The 22,619-nt window shown below is 37.8% G+C and overlaps 1 protein-coding gene across 1 annotated transcript in view; it reads right to left on the minus strand.

Annotated features, from left to right (window-relative positions):
• Window positions 1–5,310: 5,310 nt before the first annotated feature.
• LOC108701858 (potassium voltage-gated channel subfamily H member 8) overlaps window positions 5,311–22,619 on the minus strand; it is a 224,621-nt gene continuing 207,312 nt past the window's right edge. Inside the window, exons 13-15 of the mRNA XM_041577236.1 lie at window positions 8,723–8,820; window positions 7,459–7,505; window positions 5,311–6,554 (exon numbers count right to left, since the gene is read on the minus strand). Of these exons, the coding sequence (XP_041433170.1) occupies window positions 5,814–6,554; window positions 7,459–7,505; window positions 8,723–8,820 (886 nt within the window). The 3' untranslated portion in view covers window positions 5,311–5,813. The remainder of the gene's footprint in view (window positions 6,555–7,458; window positions 7,506–8,722; window positions 8,821–22,619) is intronic.

Consider the following 22,619-nt stretch of genomic DNA (forward strand, 5'->3'; position numbering starts at 1 on the left):
AGAATAAAGGCTTGTGAATACATTTAAAATGTTTAAAGGGATACTGTCATGGGAAAACATGTTTTTTTTTTTTTTAGAAAATGCATCAGTTAATAGCACTCCACCAGCAGAATACTGCACTGAAATCCATTTTTCAAAAGAGCAAACAGATTTTTTTATATTTAATTTTAGAATCTGATGTGGGGCTGGACATGTTGACAATTTACAAGGTGCCCCCAGTCATGTGATTTGTGCTCTGATAAACTTCAGCCACTCTTTACTGCTGCACTGAAAGTTGGAGTGATATCATCCCCTCCCATTGCCCACCCCCAGCAGCCCATTAGCAGAACAATGGGAAGCTAACCAGATAGCAGCTCCCTGATGCCTGCATTTTGAAAAATGCTCCCATGCCCCACGTAGTGGTAGATATGAGAACAACACTCAATAGTAAAAATTCAATTCCTGCTAACCCAAATTGTACTCCTTCAGTTACATTGAGTTGGAGAAACAATAGCTTATATGAAAGCAATTCCAATGTGAAGTTCTGGCTCTTTCTGAAAGCACATGGCCAGGCACAAGGTTCTCAACTTGTCTCATGGCAGGAGCACCCCAGCCTAACCAAATATCTCTGTAATTATTTGGTTGGGGCAGGTGAGGGTAAAGTAATTATGAAAAAGTCATGTCACTTGATGTGTGAGGCTTATCACTGACTTAGTTTCAGTGTTGCATTAATTTGTTTTTTTTGGACCACTGCTTATTGTTCCACACCCAAAAAAACAAACATGAAGAGACCTAATGAGGTTCCCTAGTAATGAAGGCCTTTGAAAGCCAAAGAAGGATTAAGTTAATATTTGCTTAAAGGGTGAAGCATTCTGTTCTCCCTTAAGTGAAAAGTGTCTAATAGCAGAGTTTATAACAGATATTAATGTATAACTAAAATATACTGTATGATACCGTGTGATGCCCTTTTTTAAAATGAATGGTTTGTGCTGAGTAGTTCTCATTTCTTTCTTTGTGTCATTTCTCATTTAAAGGAGAACTGAACCCTACAAATAAATGTGGCTAAAAATTGCATATTTTATACACTGAACTTATTGCACCAGCCTAAAGTTTCAGCTTCTCAATAGCATCAATGATCCAGGAATTCAAACTTGTCACAGGGGGGTCACCATCTTTGAAAGTATCTTCGACACTCACCTGCTCAGTGGGCTCTGAGCAGCTTTTGAGAAGCTAAGATTAGGGGTCATCGTAAATTATCAAGCAAAAAATGAGGTTGGTCTGTAGTATAAGATGATGCTACAGGGCTGGTTAGTAAATTCTGATGCTAATTGCACTGGTTTCTGTGCTGCCATGTAGTAATTACTAATCAGCCTTATATTGTGACATTTATATTCTATGTGTACTGTCTATTGTGAGTGCTATATTGCATAAATGAGAAGCAAGAATGAATAGTGGTACAGAAAGAAAGGTTGGCCTGCAGCACGTTAAATTGTAATATAAATAAACTATATTTGTCTAGAACTAGAGAAGCACAAACACTTACACAACCTTAACTAGTTGACAATGACTTCGTAGTCAGTAACATTGTTATCCTATGCTTTCAGTAATAAAAAGTTCAGTAATAAAATAAATGTTACATCAGGCAAGAAAAAAGGGCATTACTGGGAGAAAGGTTGGTCTTTGGACCTCCCATCATTAATGAAAGATAGTTATTTTCTTTTTCTTGGATAGTGTGAATCAGAAGCCATTGTCCAAGTTGTGTCCCACCCTCTCTTTGGTAATCTAGCATTCATAACTGTACTGTGAGAACCTATACAGCAGTGCTAACATTATCTTGGTAGTTACCTGCATATTTGGCGCTGGTTCACCTTTCAGTTAACTTTTAGTATGTTATAGAATGACCAGTCCTAAGCATCTTTGCAACTGGTCTTAATTGTTTTTAACTTTTATAGTTTTTACTTTTTAATAGTTTTTGAATTTGCCTTCTTCTGATTATTTCCAGCTTTCAAATGGGGGTCTGCAAATCAAATGCTCTGTAAGGCTACACATGTATTGTTGTTGCTACATATTAACACTCATCTTTCTATTCAGGCCTCTCCTATTCAAATTCCAGTCTTATTCAAATCAATGTATGCTTGCTAGGGTAATTTGGTAATTTGATGAAATTGATGAAATTGCCGTTGAATATAAAGCTAAAACCACAAATAATGAAAGAGGACAACCAATTGCAAATTGTCTCAAAATATCACACTCTTCTACATCATACTAAAATGTAATTTCAAGGTGAACAACCACTTTAAATACAACAATATCCCAAATACCACAATACCATTGTACCATTATTTTAAAGGTGAGTGTGCATGGAGTCAAAACTAAGTGAGATGACAAGAAATAAGGGAATGGAAATGCAAATTGTACCCAATTAGGGTCACACTCATTTTGAAAACTATATTCAAAGAAAGTGGAGGTTAATCGTTATGCATACTGTAGAAGTTCTAACAGAAGAGGAAGATGGAATCTAAATGGTAAAACACAACAAAATATGAGTACACCCCATGTTTTGACATTCATCCTACCAAATTATCTTTTTAAAAATGGCAGGTTATATTTTTTTTCAGCCTTGTACTCTTCTTGTGTTTATCAACTGCTCCTCTTAATTATTCTGATTTAGCAGCCTCAGTCTACAACTAGGAACTTTTCTCTATTCTGACATGTAATCCTTTCACATCTTCAGCCAGAGACTCCTGGCAGATATAAATAGAAAAGGAAATGTTTTGCCTTGAGGGAATTAACATTTTCTAAATTCAATTCCCCTTAATGACAGTCATGACAGCATGGTTAAAGACACAACGCTGGTCTGTTCGGAAGCGGCCGGCAGTGAGTCTCGACATAAATCCGATTCTGAGAGCTGCACTTAAAAAAAGGCACCTTTAAATATGAGAGACTTGGAGCAGTTTCAAAAGGAAGAATGACCCAAACTGTCAGTAAAGGCTATAGAAATATTTAATTTTAGACATTGTTGCCAAAGGGGGTGCTACCAAATTATGTTTAGGGAATCAATAGATCTGACAATGTATTCTCAATTATATTAAAACAGTTACTTGCGCTTGATCCTAACTAAGCACAAATCCACATTTGTGGTGAAACAATCTTTTTGCGTTTATTTCACGTTTAAATGTTTATTTTTAGTAGACAATAGTATGGTGATGGAAATTACAGAAAAAACACCTTGGGAATACTTCAGTTCCCAAACATTCTGAATAAAAGTTCTCATACTTATAGTAAACCACAGATGACCAGATATACTTGCTTTCACTGGAAATTAAACTGTTGTTACAGAACCCTCCACCTTAAAGTGGAAGGAAAGTTAAAAGTTAATTATAATCACCTAACAATAAGCATACCCAAATGATTTTACTTTTTTCCTCCACCTTTAAAGGAGAACTACAGCTTAACTAAAGAAGTAGACTGAAATGGTGTACATTATGTTTTGGGCTTCTGTGCCAGCCCAAGGCAACCACAGCCCTTTAGCAGTAAAGATCTGTGTCTCCAAAGATGCCCCCGTAGCTCCCCATCATCTTTTCTGCTGATTCACTGCACATGCTCTGTGCTGCTGTCACTTACTGAGCTTAGGGACTGACTCACAACATACAGTACACATAGAATATAAATGTTGTAACATAAGGCTGATAAGTAATTAATACACATAACTACTACATGAGAGCACAGAAACCAGTGCAATTAGCATCAGAATTTAACCAGCCTTGTAGCATCAGCTTATATTACAGAGAAACCTCATTTTCTGCTTGATAATTTGCAACAACCCCTAAGCTTAGCTTCTCAACAGCTGCTCAGAGCCCACTGAGCATGTGAGTGTCGCAGACACTTTCCAAGATGGTGACCCCCTGTGACAAGTATGAAGTCCTGGATCATTGTTGCTATTGACAAGCTGAAACTTTAAGCTGATGCAATAAGGTCATTATATAAAATATGAAATTTTTAGCCATATTAATTTTAAGGGTTTAGTTCTCCTTCAAAGTCTGATCATAACCATGCCATGATGCTCCTTACATTCATAAAAAAATATTGACAACTGCCTGGCTTGATAGCAAAGTTCACATCATTCTTACTTTGTAAAGTAATTGGTATTGTTCCATTTACAGAAGACAAGAAAAAATCCCAAAACACTCAACAAAAATAGTATGGTCATAGTGTGTTTATTTGGTAAAAGATGTCGAACAGTTGAAAATTTTAAATGTTTATGACCTATTACATTAAATACTATGTCTGCTAGTATACCTGGTTTTGTGTCCTTCCCCTTTTCTTCTCCTATAACCACTAAACTTTAGTATTTCCCAACTTACTCCATTTCTGTCCCTTCCCTTCGCAAATTAGGGCTGCCATCGACTGGTAATTCACCAGCCTAGCTAGTAAATCACCAGCAAGGGATAGGTCAGTATTACACATTTATCAGAAATTTACTGGTAATTCTGGCAGATTTATAATGCACTCTGTTTCCTTAAGCCTTGTTCCTGTGGCACTTACTTTTAAGTGCTTGGACCTCTCTACAGAGAGCTCCAAGATCTGCCCAGGCCCTGATCTGCCCATTCCCTACCCCTGATATGCCCATTCCTCAAGCTGTGGCATCATTATTGACCTCCATCGAACGGTGGTTGGTAAGTTTGGGGGAGGGGGAATGTGGCAAACCCACTACCAATTAATGTTAAGACATTTGTAAAAGGTTTGCAACATTCAAGTTTAACAATGCTTCCATTCAGATGTATCTTACGTTTTAAAATTCAAGTAGAAAGAACAGAAGTAAGAACAAAAGAGACCACATGAAGCTTACTTTCATTTGAGAGATTGCTAACTCCCCTTTGTATTTTTTATGGCTTGTAACAACAATCAATGCTTAGGCAGAAAACAACATTTTGCTGACAAAATGGGATTTAAAATTAAGCTTCAACATTTTTGATGAATCTAACAAATATATTTTTTCTTTGCAAATACTTAATCTTTATTAAAGCAAAAATAGATGTTTGTGTTTTCTCCTTGGTCCCTCATGTAGAATTCCCTTTATGCCCCATGCATAGCACAACATGCACCTTTCACTTGATAGATTAAAGTTTCACTCCTTAAGAAGACCTGCGGCACTTTTTCTAGATCGATGTGTTGCAGATACATTGTGTTGCTGGGGTTTACAGCAACAGTTTTACTCTGGGAATGAAAAAGAAAGTACAAACCTTAGGTAGCAAATATAGAAAAATAAGGTCCTTTTTTTTTACTTAATAAAAAATGTAAAACCAATATTTAAATCATCCAGTCATTTTCCTTGTTATAGTTTTGGCTAAACTTTGTTTTATAATGTATTTTGATAGAAAGATCATGCTAAATAAAAATGGTTTAATTTCCATGCCAGTAAAGTAATGTGCATTGTTTTATTCCTAACATTTATACAGCTTGTTCCTAATAAAAAAATCTGAACTATAGTATTATCTGCTTCCCATTGCATTAGGCAGCTTGAGTAATCGTTTACCTTTACTAAGTTCACAAGTGTACGAGTACTGAAGTAACGCTCTCCCAAATCCTCCATAAAATACGTTCTAAAATAAGCTGTATTTTCAACAAGTTTCTTTTTCCCTCAGGGATTTACAGTTTCCATAAGTCTCCTGCTGCCTCTTCAGCAGTGCTATAACAAATGGAGAAAACCCAGCAATAAAAAGACATTCTGCTGCCATAGGGCTACATTTTTATCATAACTTTGCCCAGGAATGGAGGCCTCCACTTTGGTAAACATCCCAACATTCTGTGCTTTGGCTTCACTAAACCTCCAGTTAAACATTAGTACCCTCATCATCAATAAACCTGATAATATCACCTTGTGAGCCCCCAGATGAGCCACACACTAGTTCCAGAGCAGCAGGAGTGGATGTCTCTATGTAGTCTCTTGACATCAATCCTAGGAGATCTGCCACTTTGTCTCTTAAAGGATCAGTATCTTGAGGACCACAGCATGGTTTTGTAGATGTGAAGACCAGGCTGGTCTTTTGTGCATCATACTGCTCACATGATGGTGAATGAGGAGCCATTACTGGTGAAGAGTTACTATGGACTACCTGGCTTACATGATTAATCTGTTTTTGGGTGCAATGGCTAATACAAGGGGACAGGGTTTGGTTTATGGATTGAGACCCACAACTTCTGTGCTGCCTAGGGTGGTGGCATGAATGTCTAAGGAATGAGTCCAATGAAAGAGCAGAGCAAACATTTTGACTGTCTGAATTCTCTGGTTGAACAGTCTGAGAAGGATGAGGAAATGTGTCCATCCATGCTGTGTCAGATGGTACAATATCTACTTTTGTCTGTCCGGGGCAGGCAGATCCAGCTAGGCTGGGGATAGTTCCTTGGGACTGATGGCCACTGCAATATCCACTGCTATTATTGAGTCCAGGAGTAAGGGCACCAGTGGAAGGAGATGGTGCATAGACTTGGTTTAACAGTACAGGCCTTAAGAGCTGCATCATCTCATTCAGATCTTTGCTCAGTTGTGTAACTTGCTGAGTGAGGATGCACATCTGAAAGTAGAGAAAAAACATTCCTAAAATACTTCTAACGCTCTACAGAACTTAAATCATCAATCAGGTCCATTTCTGAGCCACTTCTGGGATTGTTCAGAACATTGTCTAAAAAATTTAGCTGGAGTAAAAGAGTTTGTTTCTGTTTTATTCTATTTGCATTACAAATGGACCCTGAACTAATATTTTTATTAAGAAAATCTCTTGACCATCTTCAATTTATATAGTGGATTATAAATATATATAAATAATATAATTACAGAAAAACTAATTATGAATACCAAATGTATTGGGATGCAAAATAGATTATTTTAAATAAGATATTGTTTTATCTTCGGAATAATGTAAAGAAGAACTAAAATTTGCTGTTTGCACAGGAGCTCAGTCCCCACACTATATTATATTGTAAAGTCTTTTGAAGTAATTATGTATCTTTTTTGCATGCTGTTTAAAAGTGATTTTAGTCAATTCTCCCAGGTAGTTTTGTTCCAGGTTGTTCAGGTTGGTTTGATGGATCTTGTTCACTTTGAACTAGTGCTTAAAGGAATTGTTCAGTGTAAAAATAAAAACTTGGTAAATAGATAGGCTGTGCAAAATAAAAAATGTTTCTAATATAGATAGTTAGCCAAATATGTAATGTATAAAGGCTGGAGTGATTTCATGTATAACATGTCAGTCAGAACGCTACTTCCTGCCTTTCAGTTCTCTTGGTTTACACTGATATATACACTATATATGCGTATATATTTATGTGCTCACAAATACCATGCCGCAATGTGTCCTAAAATGTTTAAAAAAAAACAACAAATACTTGCACAATTTGCTATGTATACATGAAATGCTATATCATTTAACAAGAAAAGAATGTGAATATATAGAATGCACATGACATGGGGCAACCTGCCTCTTGATTGAGTTTCACTATGCTCTTCTGTGTCTCCGGATTTTCTCCTGCAACAAAATAAGAGACTGTTTATAATTCTGCACAGAGATCTGCATGTTGAATATAAGACTCTAACAATTCTGTTCCTACAAATGCACAGTGAGAGATCTGATGAGGATCCAATGTGGGGGGGGGGGACTCGTGCATGCCCCAAATAGAGGCAGTGCCCAACATATTTCCCCATGTCTAACAAAGAGATTCCAGCTTAGTGCATACACACAACATGGTTAACTTGTTTGTAGTTGAACAAATATTATTGTTGAGGAAGGATACCAATAAACATTTTATATCTGAATAAAAAATAATACTTAATGGTTCAAATTATTATTAATAATACTTATTGCCACCAGCCTTAAAAGTGCACACAAGCTTTTCAATATGTTAAGAGAACCTTTTTTTTTAGTAATTACTTCTAAGAACAGTGTGGCTCAGTAACCAGAGCAATATGCTATTTGAGTCAGAGCAGATGTGGAGAATAACAGGGGCTGTGTTCACTCAGGCTGGAAAACCATTGCAAGAGTGGCTAGGAAGTGGGGAGAGACAGAAGTAGCTTGAAATGTAAAGAGACTGTGGGTAAAAGATTTTAATTTGCTTAATGACTTTGGCCTGATAGTGGTACTTAGAGATAGAGACACTTACAAATAGCAATGGCAATGGGCCGCTCCGTTCTGGTTTTAGAAAATAAACCTACATTTGATTGCATATGCTGCATTAAATGCTGCATCAAACACTGTTGTGAATAAAACACAGGTGCATACCTGCTTGAAGTTACACTGGGTGTCCCTGTCTCTTTAAAAAGTTTTTATCACTTCTGCTATGTTATCATTGGTCATCTCTTACTTTGGAAATTTTGTACAGATATATAGGTTAACAGATATGTGGTGCTGGAAGACTATACAAAACAAGTGAATACAAATATAGAACTAGGGTTTACAAGAAAACAGGGTGTTCTACCTAGGAATGATACTTTAATATAAAGTGCAGTTGCCCATAGTAAGCGGTAATTTGTTTTGATTTGTCTACCACTACTTATAAAATATCTGATTGGATGACTTGGGAAATTGCACGGGTGAAATTTAGCATCTCTCTTGTATTTTTAGAGGTTTTACAAAACTAGGAAAATACCTCCTTGTTAATGAGCTGGTGGCATGAAATGGCTTAAGGGAACACAAGCCTTTTGGTATGCCTATTCTGCACAAATAAACTAGAGCAGTTTGAAGCCTACCAGAGTTGCAATGCCTGGGTGAATTTGCTTGGTTTAATTTGAAGTCAAATGTTTGAGTAGCGGGAGAGCTGCAGTCTGTCTCAATGCCATCTACGAACCTGAGAATATACAAAAAGGAGAATCAAAAGAATTGTGCTATACTAAACAAAGCACATAAACCCAATGTTCATTCAAACCTGAAGAGCCAAGCATTATTAATACTGCTGTATGTACACTGAATGTGCAATTATACACATTATAATGTAATATAACACCTTACTGTTCATTGCATATACTGCACATAATGCATACATGAAGCAACTGTAATTACTTATTGAAAACTATCCATCTTGTTCTTGAGTCTTTCTTCTGTTGTACTAAATCTATGTTATGCTGTCTTTGTTAGCAATCTGAAAACTATGGGGTGTACATAGTATTCATTAAAAGGGATATAAACCCCAAAATAAAATGTTGCTTACTTTCCAATATACATTCAATTTCCAGATCTTCGTACTCTACCAGCCAAAATCCTGTTTCCCACAATGTCTTCCATGCTTTTTTACCAGATCTGTTAACCAGCTGTCTTATACTAAATTGTTCAATAGTCAGAACCAGCAATAGAGAGGGACCAATACTGATTTGTAATGAATGTATATTTCCTTTTATTGGCCAAACTTTTATTTTTGAGTTTACATCCCTTTTAATACTATACAAACAAGTAACAGTGGTAGGTAAAAGGCCTAAACATTCTTTTTCCCGTGTAATACTCCTCACATTTTCAGTTTGTACTAGTTATTCTGGATAATACAGAAATGGAGGTATGTTTTGTACTGCATTTGATTTAAAATAATGCACCCCATTTAAATATACTAGCTTATTTACAACCCCAAGTGCAATGAACAAAATGCAATTTTGGATGAAATCCGGCAAGTTTTTTTTACATACAATTCCAGTGTTATAGTGGCTCGAGCAGGTCAGGACTGGGATTCAAAATAGTCCCTTGAATAGACGCAGAGACCCAAACAGCCTACCATCAGCCCAGTGAATAGTGACTCTATACCATCTTGTAGTGCCCCTCTGGCATTTGCCGGAATGCACAGGTTGCCAGTTCAGGTCTGTCTGCAAAGGCTTAACATGCCTGTTGCAACTGTGTCTGATGCATCAAAATGCACATGCAACTGCACTTGTGTCTTATAGGTGACCATGGAGCTCAGGCCACAGACTACACAGATCTCTGCACTTGCTTCTGGGGCATTTGTAAATTACTCCTGGTGCTGTTCAAATTATGAAAACACACACTTTTTATGCCTTTTTAACACTATTGATAACAGTACTTTATTCACAGTCTAAAGTTGGGCATATGATGAAATGCAGGACAGATAAGCACATTAAGATTCAGTACATCCAAAAATAGATGTATAAAAATAGATAAAAAATATGTGTTTACAATCTCTGTGCTTATTACCTCAGGGATACTTTCCAGGCCCAAATCTCGTCATTTATTTATAACCAACAGAAGAAATCAAATACAGCATGCAGCAAAAAAAAAAGTGAGATAAAGAACTCACTGACATTCTTTTATCTGGTTAAATCTGATCCTGATTAATAATAAATCATCCCCAGAGCAGATTATATTAATGTTTGTATTTCTTTAGTATCTACTGCTTGACATCCACAAAACAAGCAGCACCCCATTATTTTATTTGTACTCCACAATGGAATAAATCATGTGGGCTGAAACGAATAGTTCCAAGGGATTCAGGATTAACGTGGTATTCAGTCTTTAAGGATTTCAACACATATAGGATTGACTTTCATGATGGGAATGCTTGCTTGGGGATTAGCAAGAGATAATGTGCATCTTCCAGGAATCTGAGTTGGCTCATTCAGTAATAAGTCACTTGACTTTCAAAGGAGGTTGCTTCTTACAAATCGTAAAAGGTCAATTTGCTTGATATAGCGTTCTCTGTGCAAAGTGAGTGGCCATAAATGCAAGCATGATAATAACTTAATTTTGTACAACAATAATCTTCCTAGGACACCACAATATTAAACCTATACAAGATCTAGCAAGATAAGATATCAGGTTTCTCAAGCCATGAAAGAGTGGTGTTTACTTGCACATATCCACATCAATTTCATCTTACACCATATCATCTATTTCCTGTTACTTGTGGTCACACAGTCAGATTTGGGGATTCATTATCTATCTGGGGATCTAATGAATCTCCAAATCTGCCTAGCAACAGCTTGCCACTAAACTTTGTTGGTCTCCTCTCAAAGCCGTATCTGACTTTGCCCATTCATGACAGTTGGTGGTGCTACTTTCTATCATTTCACTATTGGCACATTCAAAGCCAAGACCACGCCATTCCTGGAAAACTACAGGGAAAAAAAATTAGCTGACAATGTCCTTTTATATGCTGTGCTAGGTGTAAATATATAATATAATATCATCTTCTTCACAAGCATTTATCTTTAGGATTTGGCTTTAGTGAGCCTAGCAGCAACTGAAGGGATCAAGAGAGATTTAGTCACTTTAGAATATGTGCAGCTAAAATGAGATTTATTCATCACTAGGTTCTACTTACAGTGTAAAATAGATGGGTTTATACAGCTTCTCCATTGTAGCCCTTGTGATTACAGACCTCATCTATTACACTAAGGTATTGTATAAAAAAATGCAAAATTTGATATACAAATTAAATTCTGGGGTAATTGTTGTGTAAAAACTGATGACCCTCAGTGCTGGTTATAATGTAGCTGTTCTTAGAAGTACAGGTATGGAACCTGTTATCCAGAATGCTCGGGACCTGGGGTTTTTCCGGTTAATGGATCTTTCTGTAATTTGGATTTTTCATGCCCTAATTCTTCTAGAAAATCATATAAACATTAAGCAAACCCCATAGGCTGGGTTTTCATCCAATAAGGATTAATTATATCTTATAAAATAGATAGTTCAGAGGTATAAATCAGTAGTAGACTGAGACAAACTGTAATATAATGATGATGCTCAAAGGAAAGTATGTTTGGACCAATGTCAGTGTGACTCAGTGTGAATTCAACAGCATCACCACTGCCAAACTTTGGCAAAAAAAAGTAAAACATTTTCAACATTTATTATACCCCGATGCTACAAGAAGCTTAAATCCGAAAACCCAGCATCTCAAACCTGGCGAAGTCATCTATAAGTCAATGGCAGATGTCCCTATGTCAATTTCAAGATATCATGATCTATGCTGGGTTTAGCCTGATAATTACTAAAGATTTTGGGTTTCAGGCGATAACACGAAAAAAATAGAGCTAATCGGGAGTAAAGTCTGAAAAATTTGTAAGATTCGAGTTTTCGCTCAATTTTATTGAGTTTTTCCCCAACCCGACTTTTATCAAGTTACAATGATAAATAAGTTAAGATCTTGGATGGGAGTTTGGTCGAGCTTTGTTTAATAAAAAAATTAGATAAATTCAAATTATAGTACATAACCCCCTAAATAAACCCAATAGGATTGTTCAGCCACCAATATGGATTTGTGAAGCTTAGTTGGGATCAAATACAAATGACTGTTTTACTATTACAGAAAAAGGAAATTATTTAAATTTTTTTTATTTTTTTGCTTAAAATGGGGTCTATGGGAGATGGCCTTCCCAAAATTCTGAGCTTTCTGGATAATGGATTTTTGGCAAAGGGATCTCACACCTATATTACTTACACAGTTACAGAGCTTTAATTACTACAAAGATAAGATATCAAGCTGGTGGTCCCTTTAACATTTCCACCATTTTTGCATATATTTCATTGTTAAAGGTTTAAACAGTTCCAAACAGTTATCCCATTGAAACTAACCCAGACACTTCATGCAGATACATTCTTTACATAGTAATCCAACTTTAAAGTAAGTATATTTTTCCAGAATCAAAGAAACATGATTAAAAATAGAGGCACATGAAAGCTTGTTCTTTTTCTCTACTAAAACAACTTTTCCAATGGTCAATGCCTCTTGGTTCAGGATGGCCAACATTTTTTATTAATAAATAGGCAAACAATAGAAAAAAATCTTCTTATCTAAACATACATTGCAAAAAAATGAGTTGTTTTATTTTTTAGCACTAAAATTTGCAGTAAAAATCACAGAGCGTAAGATAAAATACCCTGCAAGGAAATCCAGGATTTTAATTGTTCTTCCTGGTGCTAAACTGTGTAGAAGTTACCGCAGGAATGCTCACTGCTCATTATAAACTGACCAAAGGCCATCCCACAGGGTATAATGGCCAGCAAGCTGCTTTGATGTACAGAAGGTTTTGCAGACTGACAACATCTATGCCAAAGGTTGGCAGTGGCGATACTGTTGAATTTACACTGAGTTTGACTTTTGTCCAAAGCATATTTCCTTTGAGCATCATCATTATATTACAGTTTGTCTCAGTCTACTACTGATTTATACCTCTGAACTATCTATTTTAGAGAGGTATAATGCAAAAAAGGTTTGGGCAGAGAGAAAGATGATAGAAAAGGAAGCAAAAACTAGCTTAAAAATGGAAAATCATTATTTCTCTGTTATAATAAAACAGCAAAACCAGCCTATTGGGTTTATTTAATATATACATGATTTTCTGTTAAACTTAAGATCCAAATCAAAGAAAGATCAGTTATCTTGAAAACCCCAGGTCCCTAACCTATAATCATATCATATCATATAATCATAAATGATGCTGAATATACAGTAATCTGAAAAATGTTTCTCATAATGAAAAATACTGTAGAAATCTTCAACATAATCTATGACTTTACAACTAATGAGCCAAGCTTTAAAACATTGTTTAAAAGCTAGTATAGTGAAGGTACTGATCTGTTCTTAGGTACAGGGCCCTCCTGGCACGTGCAAGATCAATGCTCAATAATGTGTCTAATAAGGTGAATTCAGGTCCCCATCTTGCATTTGCACCTCTCTTTACATGACAATTTGTGCTGGAATATAAATGATTCTGTATTAAGAGTAAACCATTATGTCTAGAGTTCAAATGCTGGTTAAAAAAAAGCTTTGTCCCTTTAATAAATAATCCCTTTAATCATCAATATATTGGTTAATCATCATCATCATGTGGAAATAAGCAAGATTAGGAGTCGGCAAGGTGAGTAATGCGTGTCAGGGGGCCTATCGGCTCCCACCCGGGAGAAGTCAGGACCAAGGTGGAGGCTATAGGGTTAAAAGTCCAAAAACAAGGTACAGGCAAGGATTCAAGAGAACGGCATAATCAAAAGTCCAGGCAGAGAACAAAAAGGCAGGCAGCATACAAATCAGAGTTAAAGTCCAGGCAAAGTCAAGTTCAGGAACAAGTAATACAGTAACACCCAGGTACTCACAGTATAGACCTATAATTGGGCAGGGATACGGTGTCTAAGAAGCCCTTTTACTTGAATTTCGGTGTCGGCTGTGACGTCATTACGTCTATGTCATCGCACCGGCGTCGCAGCCACCATGTGCAGCGTATGGGCGCTGCTATCTTTAATTCATCACGACCATCGGGAAGGTAAGCAGCGCTGTCAGTACCCCCTTCCCTACAGGGTGGCCACTGGACCACCAAGTCTTGGCTTCTGTGGAAACTGTTTGTAGAATAACTTCACTAAGCGAGGGGCATGGACATCCAGGTGCTTTTCCCATGAACATTCTTCAGGACCAAACCATTCCATTGAATCGGGAATTGTAGACACTCTGGAGATTCTCTGGTCTAGGATATTTTCCACTTCATATTCTTGTTGGCCATCCACAGAGAAAGAAGCGGGAGGAGATTGTTCCACAGAGAAGCGATTAGCAATTGTCGGTTTCACCAAAGATACGTGGAACACGTTGGGAATTCACATGTTAGGGGGAAACTGGAGTCTAACAGCCACTGGATTAACAATCTCCACAATGGAGAATGGACCAACAAATTTTGAACCCAACTTGGGAGAAGGCATTCTTAAAGGGATACTGTCATGGGAAAAATTTTTTTTTCAAAATGAATTAGCTAATAGTGCTGCTCCAGCAGAATTCTGCACTGAAATCCATTTCTCAAAAGAGCAAACTGATTTTTTTATATTCAATTTTGAAATCTGACATGAGGCTAGACATATTGTCAATTTCCCAGCTGCCCCAAGTCATGTGACTTGTGCTCTGATAAACTTCAATCACTCTTTACTGCTGTACTGCAAGTTGGAATGATATCACCCCCTCCCTTTCCCCCCCCCCAACAGCCAAACAAAAGAACAATGGGAAGGTAACCAGATAACAGCTCCCTAACACAAGATAACAGCTGCCTTTTAGATCGAAGAACAACACTCAATAGTAAAAACCCATGTCTCACTGAGACACATTCAGTTACATTGAGAAGGAAAAACAGCAGCCTGCCAGAAAGCATTTCTCTCTTAAAGTGCAGGCACAAGTCACATGACCAGGGGCAGCTGGGAAATTGACAAAATGTCTAGCCCTATGTCAGATTTCAAAATTGAATATAAAAAAAATCAGTTTGCTTTATTGATAAATGGATTTCAGTGCAGAATTCTGCACACTATTAACTGATGCATTTTTTTAAAAAAACATGTTTTCCAATGACAGGATCCCTTTAAGTGAATGTTCCTAGTGGATAACCATACCTTGCCACCAACTTTGTATGGAGGAGAGGACCTGCGTTTGCGATCAGCAAAAGTCTTGTGCACAAGAGCACTCTTTTCCAAACTTGATTTGGTTGCAGCACAATTAGCAGACATATGGGCTGCATGGTCATCTGCAGCAGGGACATCAGACAAAATGAAGTCTTGTGGGAAGACTTTAGGATGCTGTCCGTACACAGTCATAAACGGAGACCTTCCAGTAGAAGTGTGGCATGCATTATTATGAGCGAATTCTGCCCACGGAGGAGATCGGACCAATCATCCTGACAAAGGGAAACATGATTCCTCAAGAATTGCTCCAAGGCTTGATTCACACGCTCCACTGCCCCATTGGTTTGGGGAGGTAGGCAGAGGAGAACTGAAAATTGATACCTAAGTCTTTACATAAGGAGCGCCAGAATTAAGCTGTAAATTGAGAACCCCTGTCAGAGACGATCTCAGCCAGGAAGCCATGCAACCGGAAAATTAATTGGATGAAGAGCTGGGATAGTTCAACCCCTGAGGGAAGTTTTCGCAAAGGGATGAAATATGCCATTTTGCTGAAGCGGTCAATAACTACCCAGATCACAGAGTTGTTATAAATAAGTTTGGCTAGTCTTGGAAGTGGCACAAATGGTACAGGCAGCAACAAAGTCTTTGATGTCTTTAAGGATATTCGGCCACCAGACTAGGCGTCGTAACAGCTCAAGAGTCTTTTTCAGGACCAGGATGTCCAGCTTGCTTGGAACAATGAGTCTGTTGTAGGATGGGCAGGCGAAGCTCAGAGGGTACAAACGCTATCCCAATGGGGGTATAGGTAGGAGCAGAAGACTGACCAGCCAAGATTTATAAGGGGTCTTGGCCACTTCGAAGACACATTTCTCAATCTTGGCAAAGAGCAAGTTCTTCCTCAAACGAGAGAGTAAAGCCTGGAGGAATGATTTGACATCAAAGGTCAGTGAAGAATTTTTCTCACAGAGAGATGTTGCCCACTCGAGCGGTTTGCCCTCCAGGAGAGACATCACATACCCCACCTTGGCACGTTCACTGGAGTACTGTAAAGGGTTGAAACTTGAATTGGATCTGGCACTGCATAGCGAAACCTCTGCAGGCGTGAGGATCCCCATTATAGCGAGGTGGAGGAGGGATGCGCGGCTCACCAGCCGATGAGACTGCAGCAGGAGGAACAGCGGCCGGGTGAGGGTTACCAGCAACGCTGGAGACGCTGGAGGCATATGGGATAGTATCGACTACTTGCCCAATGTGGAACTGCTGAGCTTCATAATCTTCCATGCGGGACACCAGTCCATGTAGCACTCGTCCGACATCAGGCGTAGCTTCCTCAGTGGGGTCCATGGCCCAATTATAATGTCCGGGAGTAGTCAGGACAAAGGAGACTATATGGTTAGAAGTTCAAAAACAAGGTACAGGCAAGGATTCAAGAGAATGGTGTAATCAAAAGTCCAGGCAGAGATCAAAAAGGCAGGCAGCATACAAATCAGCGTCCAGGCAAGGTCAAGTTCAGGAATAAGTAATACAGTAACACCCAGGTACTCACAGTATTGTAGACCTATAATTGGGCAGGGACACGGCATCTAAGAAGCACTTTTATTTGAATTTCGGCGCCTGCGTCATCGCACCGGCCCCGCAACGTCACGTGCAGCGCATGGGCGCCGAAATCTTTAATTCATTGCGACTGCCGGGAAGGTAAGCAGCGCCGTCGGGCGCTCCCATTGGTCCTGACAGTTCTACATTGTGCATTGCATTTAGCAGCATATAGTGCACATTGCAGCTATGCTAATCTAGATGATCTCCATAACTTAAGTCTAATAAAAAATAATTTATATAATAACTAAACCCAATTAGTTAGTTAGGATCAAGTACAAGGTACGGTTTTATTATTACAGAGAAAAATTAAATCATTTTTAAAAATGTGAATTATTTTATTAAAATTGAGTGTATGGGAGATGGCCTTCCTGTAATTCAGAGCTTAATGGATAAAGGGTTTTTCGGATAACGGATCCCATGCCTGTTTGAGGAAAATGGTTGACACAATATACATTATAGACCCGGGGCCTTTTAGAGGGTACATATTTCTGTATATCTATTGTCAGGGTCTTTAACTTTAACAGGACAGACACCGCTGACCATTACCAGTACTCTGTGAATGGGCCCTAAGAGGTGCTATAATTGTGCCCATACAATTGGTACTACTATAGGAAAGCAACTTCTTCGGCCCACAGATAAGAACGATCATCGTATAACTAATATCACTCAACATAAACTGCATTAAACCACCGTCTGTCCAAATATTTATGGACCTAACTATATGTTAACCCATTACTACAAAATTTAGTCACAAAACATTTTGGTACAAGAACACATGCTTTGGCCTATTTACCAGAATACTTAAGTGTCTTTCTTTATGGAGAAAGCATCTGTCTCGTTCGGCACCCTATATCCAGAACCCAAGCTAAGCTCCCTGGTCTAGGCTCTCACTTCTGCCTCTAACCACCTCAGGAGGAGCCCTCGGCTATTCGGATGCCGCCAGGTCTGATTGAGAGAGGAGCTAAGCTAACGGTTCTTGACGAACAAAGGGGCACGATCGCCTCACCAGGATATTGGAAGGAAGAACACCACCAGCAACAGGCAGGCCGGGCCGGCACAAGCAGAGAAACATCAAACAAGCCGGAATCAGGATAGGAGAATGTAGAATAGTCAGTGGACAGGCAAAGGTCAGGATTGGAGAGGATCAGAATAGTCTCAGGCAGGCTAGTATCAGTTTTGGAGAAATCAGAGTAGTCAGGCCATAGAGAGACTGTACACAGAGGAGGAAGGAGGAAGGAGTCTGACCCAAGTTGCCTCCAGTATCCTAAGGACTGGGTTACTAAGGGTTACATTTCCATCTAAAGTGAATATGCCTGTTGAAGATAGGTTTTGTTGCTTATAGCTGCATTGCTTGTAAAGTTTTCAGTATGCTTAAAATAAAAGACAGTGTCAAACATCATTAGACTAGAGTATAGAAATATCTGATTTAATTACATGTTTTAAACATTCAAGTGAGGGTGCAGGTGCACGTAATTGATTAGCTCATTTTGCATTAATGATATCGCTGAACACCTTGCAATTAAAGAGGCTGCAGGTTCAACATTCAAAACTAGTAGGACAATACGAACTACAAATGTTTGACAGGGTGATTGGACATTTGTTAGTTCTCAAAACAATTTAGTTTTTGAAACCCCCCCCACCATTTACTGAACTGAACTGTAAAGAAATTGGAATGAATGAAGACGCATCATATTTGACCAGAAAAATTTGAAAATACATGAATTGGACTGGTTCAAAGGGACATAAAACCAGATGGGTTTTTTTTTCATTTTGTCAAAAACCCACTTTGTGGGGAAAAAAACATTCATCACCAAGCCAAAGCAACCAACTGCAAAATCACTACTGAGTTTAGGAACTTTCTCATAGTTTCTGCAACTGATTGATCAAACCCAGTGAGCCAAGTCTGCGTTTCTTTTTCTACCTTTGAATAAGGTATTGCCCAGTGGTGTAACCACATGGTGCTGGGTGCCGCCACAAAAATATCTTAAGAGGGGCCTGGCATGCACACCCACCCCTGACCTGCTTGTTGGTATTCCCTGTTCCCCAACAGGTAGGTGAGTGGCCAGTTAGGAGGGATTTTTATACAACTTTAGAGAAAGGACATCTGGTAGTCCATCCCCCTGTTTGTTAAAATAATATTCTGTTCATGAGAGGATTCCCTTGTTTCATTTTTGTATATTGCTTATATACTGTATACCCAACCATTCTGTATAATGCACACATGAGGGCACAGTGGTTAACAATGCAGCCTAAAAGCACTGGGGTCTTCACTCTGATTCCAGTAATAGCACTGTTTGTGTGGAATCTGTATGATATCCTCATGGTCGATGGGTACAAATGTATTGTTATTGCTACTTTTTATTACTCATTTCTTTATTCAGGCCCTATCCTATTCATATTACAGTATCTCATTTAATTCAATGCATGGTTGGTAGAGTAATTTGTTCCATAGCAACAAGACTGCTGAAATTGCAAACTGCAGAATAAAAAGCTAAATAACCCAAAAACAAATAGTAAAAAAAAATGAAAATCAATAGCAAATTGTCTCAGAATACCATTCTCTACATCATTCTAAAAGTTAACTCAAAGCTGAACAACGCCTTTAAATTGCTTCTTATAAGATTGGCCCGATCTTTTCTGCGTGTTAGTGTGCATGTGTTAGGGCAGGGGTGTCCAAACTGCGGCCCGAGGGCCACATGAGGCCCAGAATGCATATGAATGCGGCCCAGCTTGAAACGCTTGGTTCCCGAGGAAATAGGAGGAAGGGGGACTCTGCCCATTGCCCAGTTAGTAATAATAATATAATAATACGTCTATTTAATATCCAGGTGTCCCATATTCCAGTGGATAGCTCCATCTGGTTATCCAACTGGCATTGTAGTTCTTTTCTGTGTATTTCCTTTATTTTAACAGTGCTGCATAATAAATATCACTGATATGTGAATAAGAGCACTTTAATAATACATCTTGCGTTTAAACACTAGCCCATTGCTAAAATACTCTGCATTTCTAGAATAAGATTTTTGTTGTAGTTATGGTAACAGCAACTAATATTCGCCATGCTGCCTTTGGATAATTACACGCATATGTTTTGTAAATCCTGGTTTTGATGACATGGCTCTGTTTTGTTAACTGTTAGCAGCAAATGAAAAAAATAGAATATACTTTATATTTAAAGAGGGAAATGGAATTATACAAGTGAAAGCAGTCTCCAATGCATGTGAGTAAAGTCCACTCTTCCAAGTTCCCCGTAAAAAAAAAAAAAAAGCCCAGCACTGAAATACTATTAACAATAAAGAAATTATCTTTATGCTTTATTTATTTAGAAAACCTTCATAAAAGATTAATGTAAAATAGCTCTGAGTGTTTTCTAAGCACTTTTGCAATTGACATATTTTTGCTTTCTAGTTTTCAACATTCAATATAATGAATTTTAAACAACTGTGCCATCTGCTGTTCATTTTGGCTGACTGGCCGCAGTCGGAAGAAAATTAAGTTAGCAAGAAAAGAAAAATATTGTGACGCTGCTCTGCTTAGAACTAACCTGAGAAACATCAGATGAATAATTTTACATTATCGTGTTTTGAGGGAATACATTTCCTTTAAATGGATGATCCCACTGGATAAATAACGGGGAGAAGATATTTTCTCTTTGCATATAAAATATGAAATAACAATCAAATATTTCTCTACATTCATGGTGTACATACCGCGAACCAATGCCTTTCCAATACTATTAAGTAAAAAACATAAAATCTAAAAAATGCCACCAAGAAGGATTCGAGAATCATTAAGAAATGTCGGCATGCGTCGCATTTCCATCTCGAGGCAGTTATGAGCTATGATCACCAAAAGCTCAATGTTTATCTTTCCAGCTGATCACACTTCAGAGAAGAGCTGGAGGGACTTGGAAGGCATTTCAAATATTTATTAATATTACTAAAAGACTAAACTGCTGTTTACTCTGGGGACCCATGTCTTTACTTTCCCAGTCAAATAAGATGAATGCATGGATGATACATTATTTAGTGGAAATGACACCATCTGTTTGCTCTAATGGAATCAGCTGTATGACACAGCTTACCTAGCCTAAAGAGAATTTACGATTTAGTCTCAATAAAACCCTCATGTCTTCTGAACCAAATTCTCATGCAAGTGGGGCCTTCAGCTTTTATTGGAGCCTGGACTATGATGGCCAAGATTGTCACCTGACTGGACACTAAAAATGTACTTGTTAACTATCTGATGAAGAAGTTTAGTAGTGAGAGGAAGGTCAGTATTATTTTCAAAAAAAGGGGCATTTCTCCTAATAGCAGGTAATACAGGAAAGTGTAAACCCTCCCCCCAAAAACTTTTTGTTCTACACTGTGGAATAGATAAAAACAAAGCAGTAATTGTCGTGAGTGCTGAGTTTTTCATTTATTTTTGCATTAGGCTAATGTCAGATGCCAACAGAATGCAAACTCTGGCCAAAATCCACCTTTTGTACCTGCACCTGGGGCCAGTATAGGGGTTGATTCTCAGCCTGCATTTTCCAGCACGCCCATTTTGAGCCCCTTCTGGTATTAGCCTTAGGTATGACATGGACATTGCTGCATGTCCTGAAGTAGATTCACATTATCATTATGGAGAGTGGGGTGATCTCCGATTTCTGTACCTCCGATAACTATCTGTCCCTGCCATTTGTTGCTTTATTGTTCCGGTTCTTTTTTACAGTGCAATTGCTTCAGTGTGATACTATGTTGAATCTATCTATATATCCAAGGCCTTTTATAAATACTCATAGAGCTCTTCAAATTCCCAATACCAATAGGTAATGTGGTTTAAAAGTGGAGGGTCTATCTAAAAGACCAGTAATGTCTTATATTGAAATAATAATAATAATAAAAAAAAAAAAAAAAAAAAAAAAAATATATATATATATATATATATATATATATATATATATATTTAAAATGTCATCAGTTCATCCAGCACCTACACATAAACTACTGCATTTCTTGGCAGCTAATGTCCAATTTTATATGAGAAAGGTTTTCATTCTGAAGCCCTGTAGAGAGCTACGTGACCACTATTATCTTGCAATGTAAGAACTAAAAGCATTTTATTTTACAGAACTTATTATTATCTGCTGTGCAAATATGAGTCTTTTTGCCCTATTCATCTTGAATGACTGGCCCCATGGCTACACAGCAGTTTATTGATATAAACTGCAGTAATGTTTTTGAAGAAAACAAGTAATTTTTACCAATACATATTATTATAATTATGGAGAAAAGGAGAGAAGTCCACACTTGCAGGTCTTATATAGCAAAAAAAACAATTCGCTAGCAATCTAGCCTTTGTCAAAGTATATATATATATATATATATATATATATATATATATATATATATATATATATATATATATATATATATAGTGAAAAAGGATTGCGGCACTCACAGGGTTTTAGTGAAAAAACAAAAAAATGTTTTATTATTAAGCCTCAACGTTTCGATCCCCCACAGGGATCTTCGTCAGGAGCAAAAACAAACAAACAGACTGTAGATAGCTGTAGATAGCTCAGATCAATCTACAGACTCTGACTCAGGACTTTCCAACCAGACTGGACAAAGTGCTTTTTTAGGGTTTACCACAAGATCCCGGTTGGACAAAGAAAGAGGAAGAGAGGACACACCA

The sequence above is a fragment of the Xenopus laevis genome, chromosome 9_10L, assembly GCF_017654675.1.
Source record: "Xenopus laevis strain J_2021 chromosome 9_10L, Xenopus_laevis_v10.1, whole genome shotgun sequence".
NCBI classification, from domain to species: Eukaryota; Metazoa; Chordata; class Amphibia; order Anura; family Pipidae; genus Xenopus; species Xenopus laevis.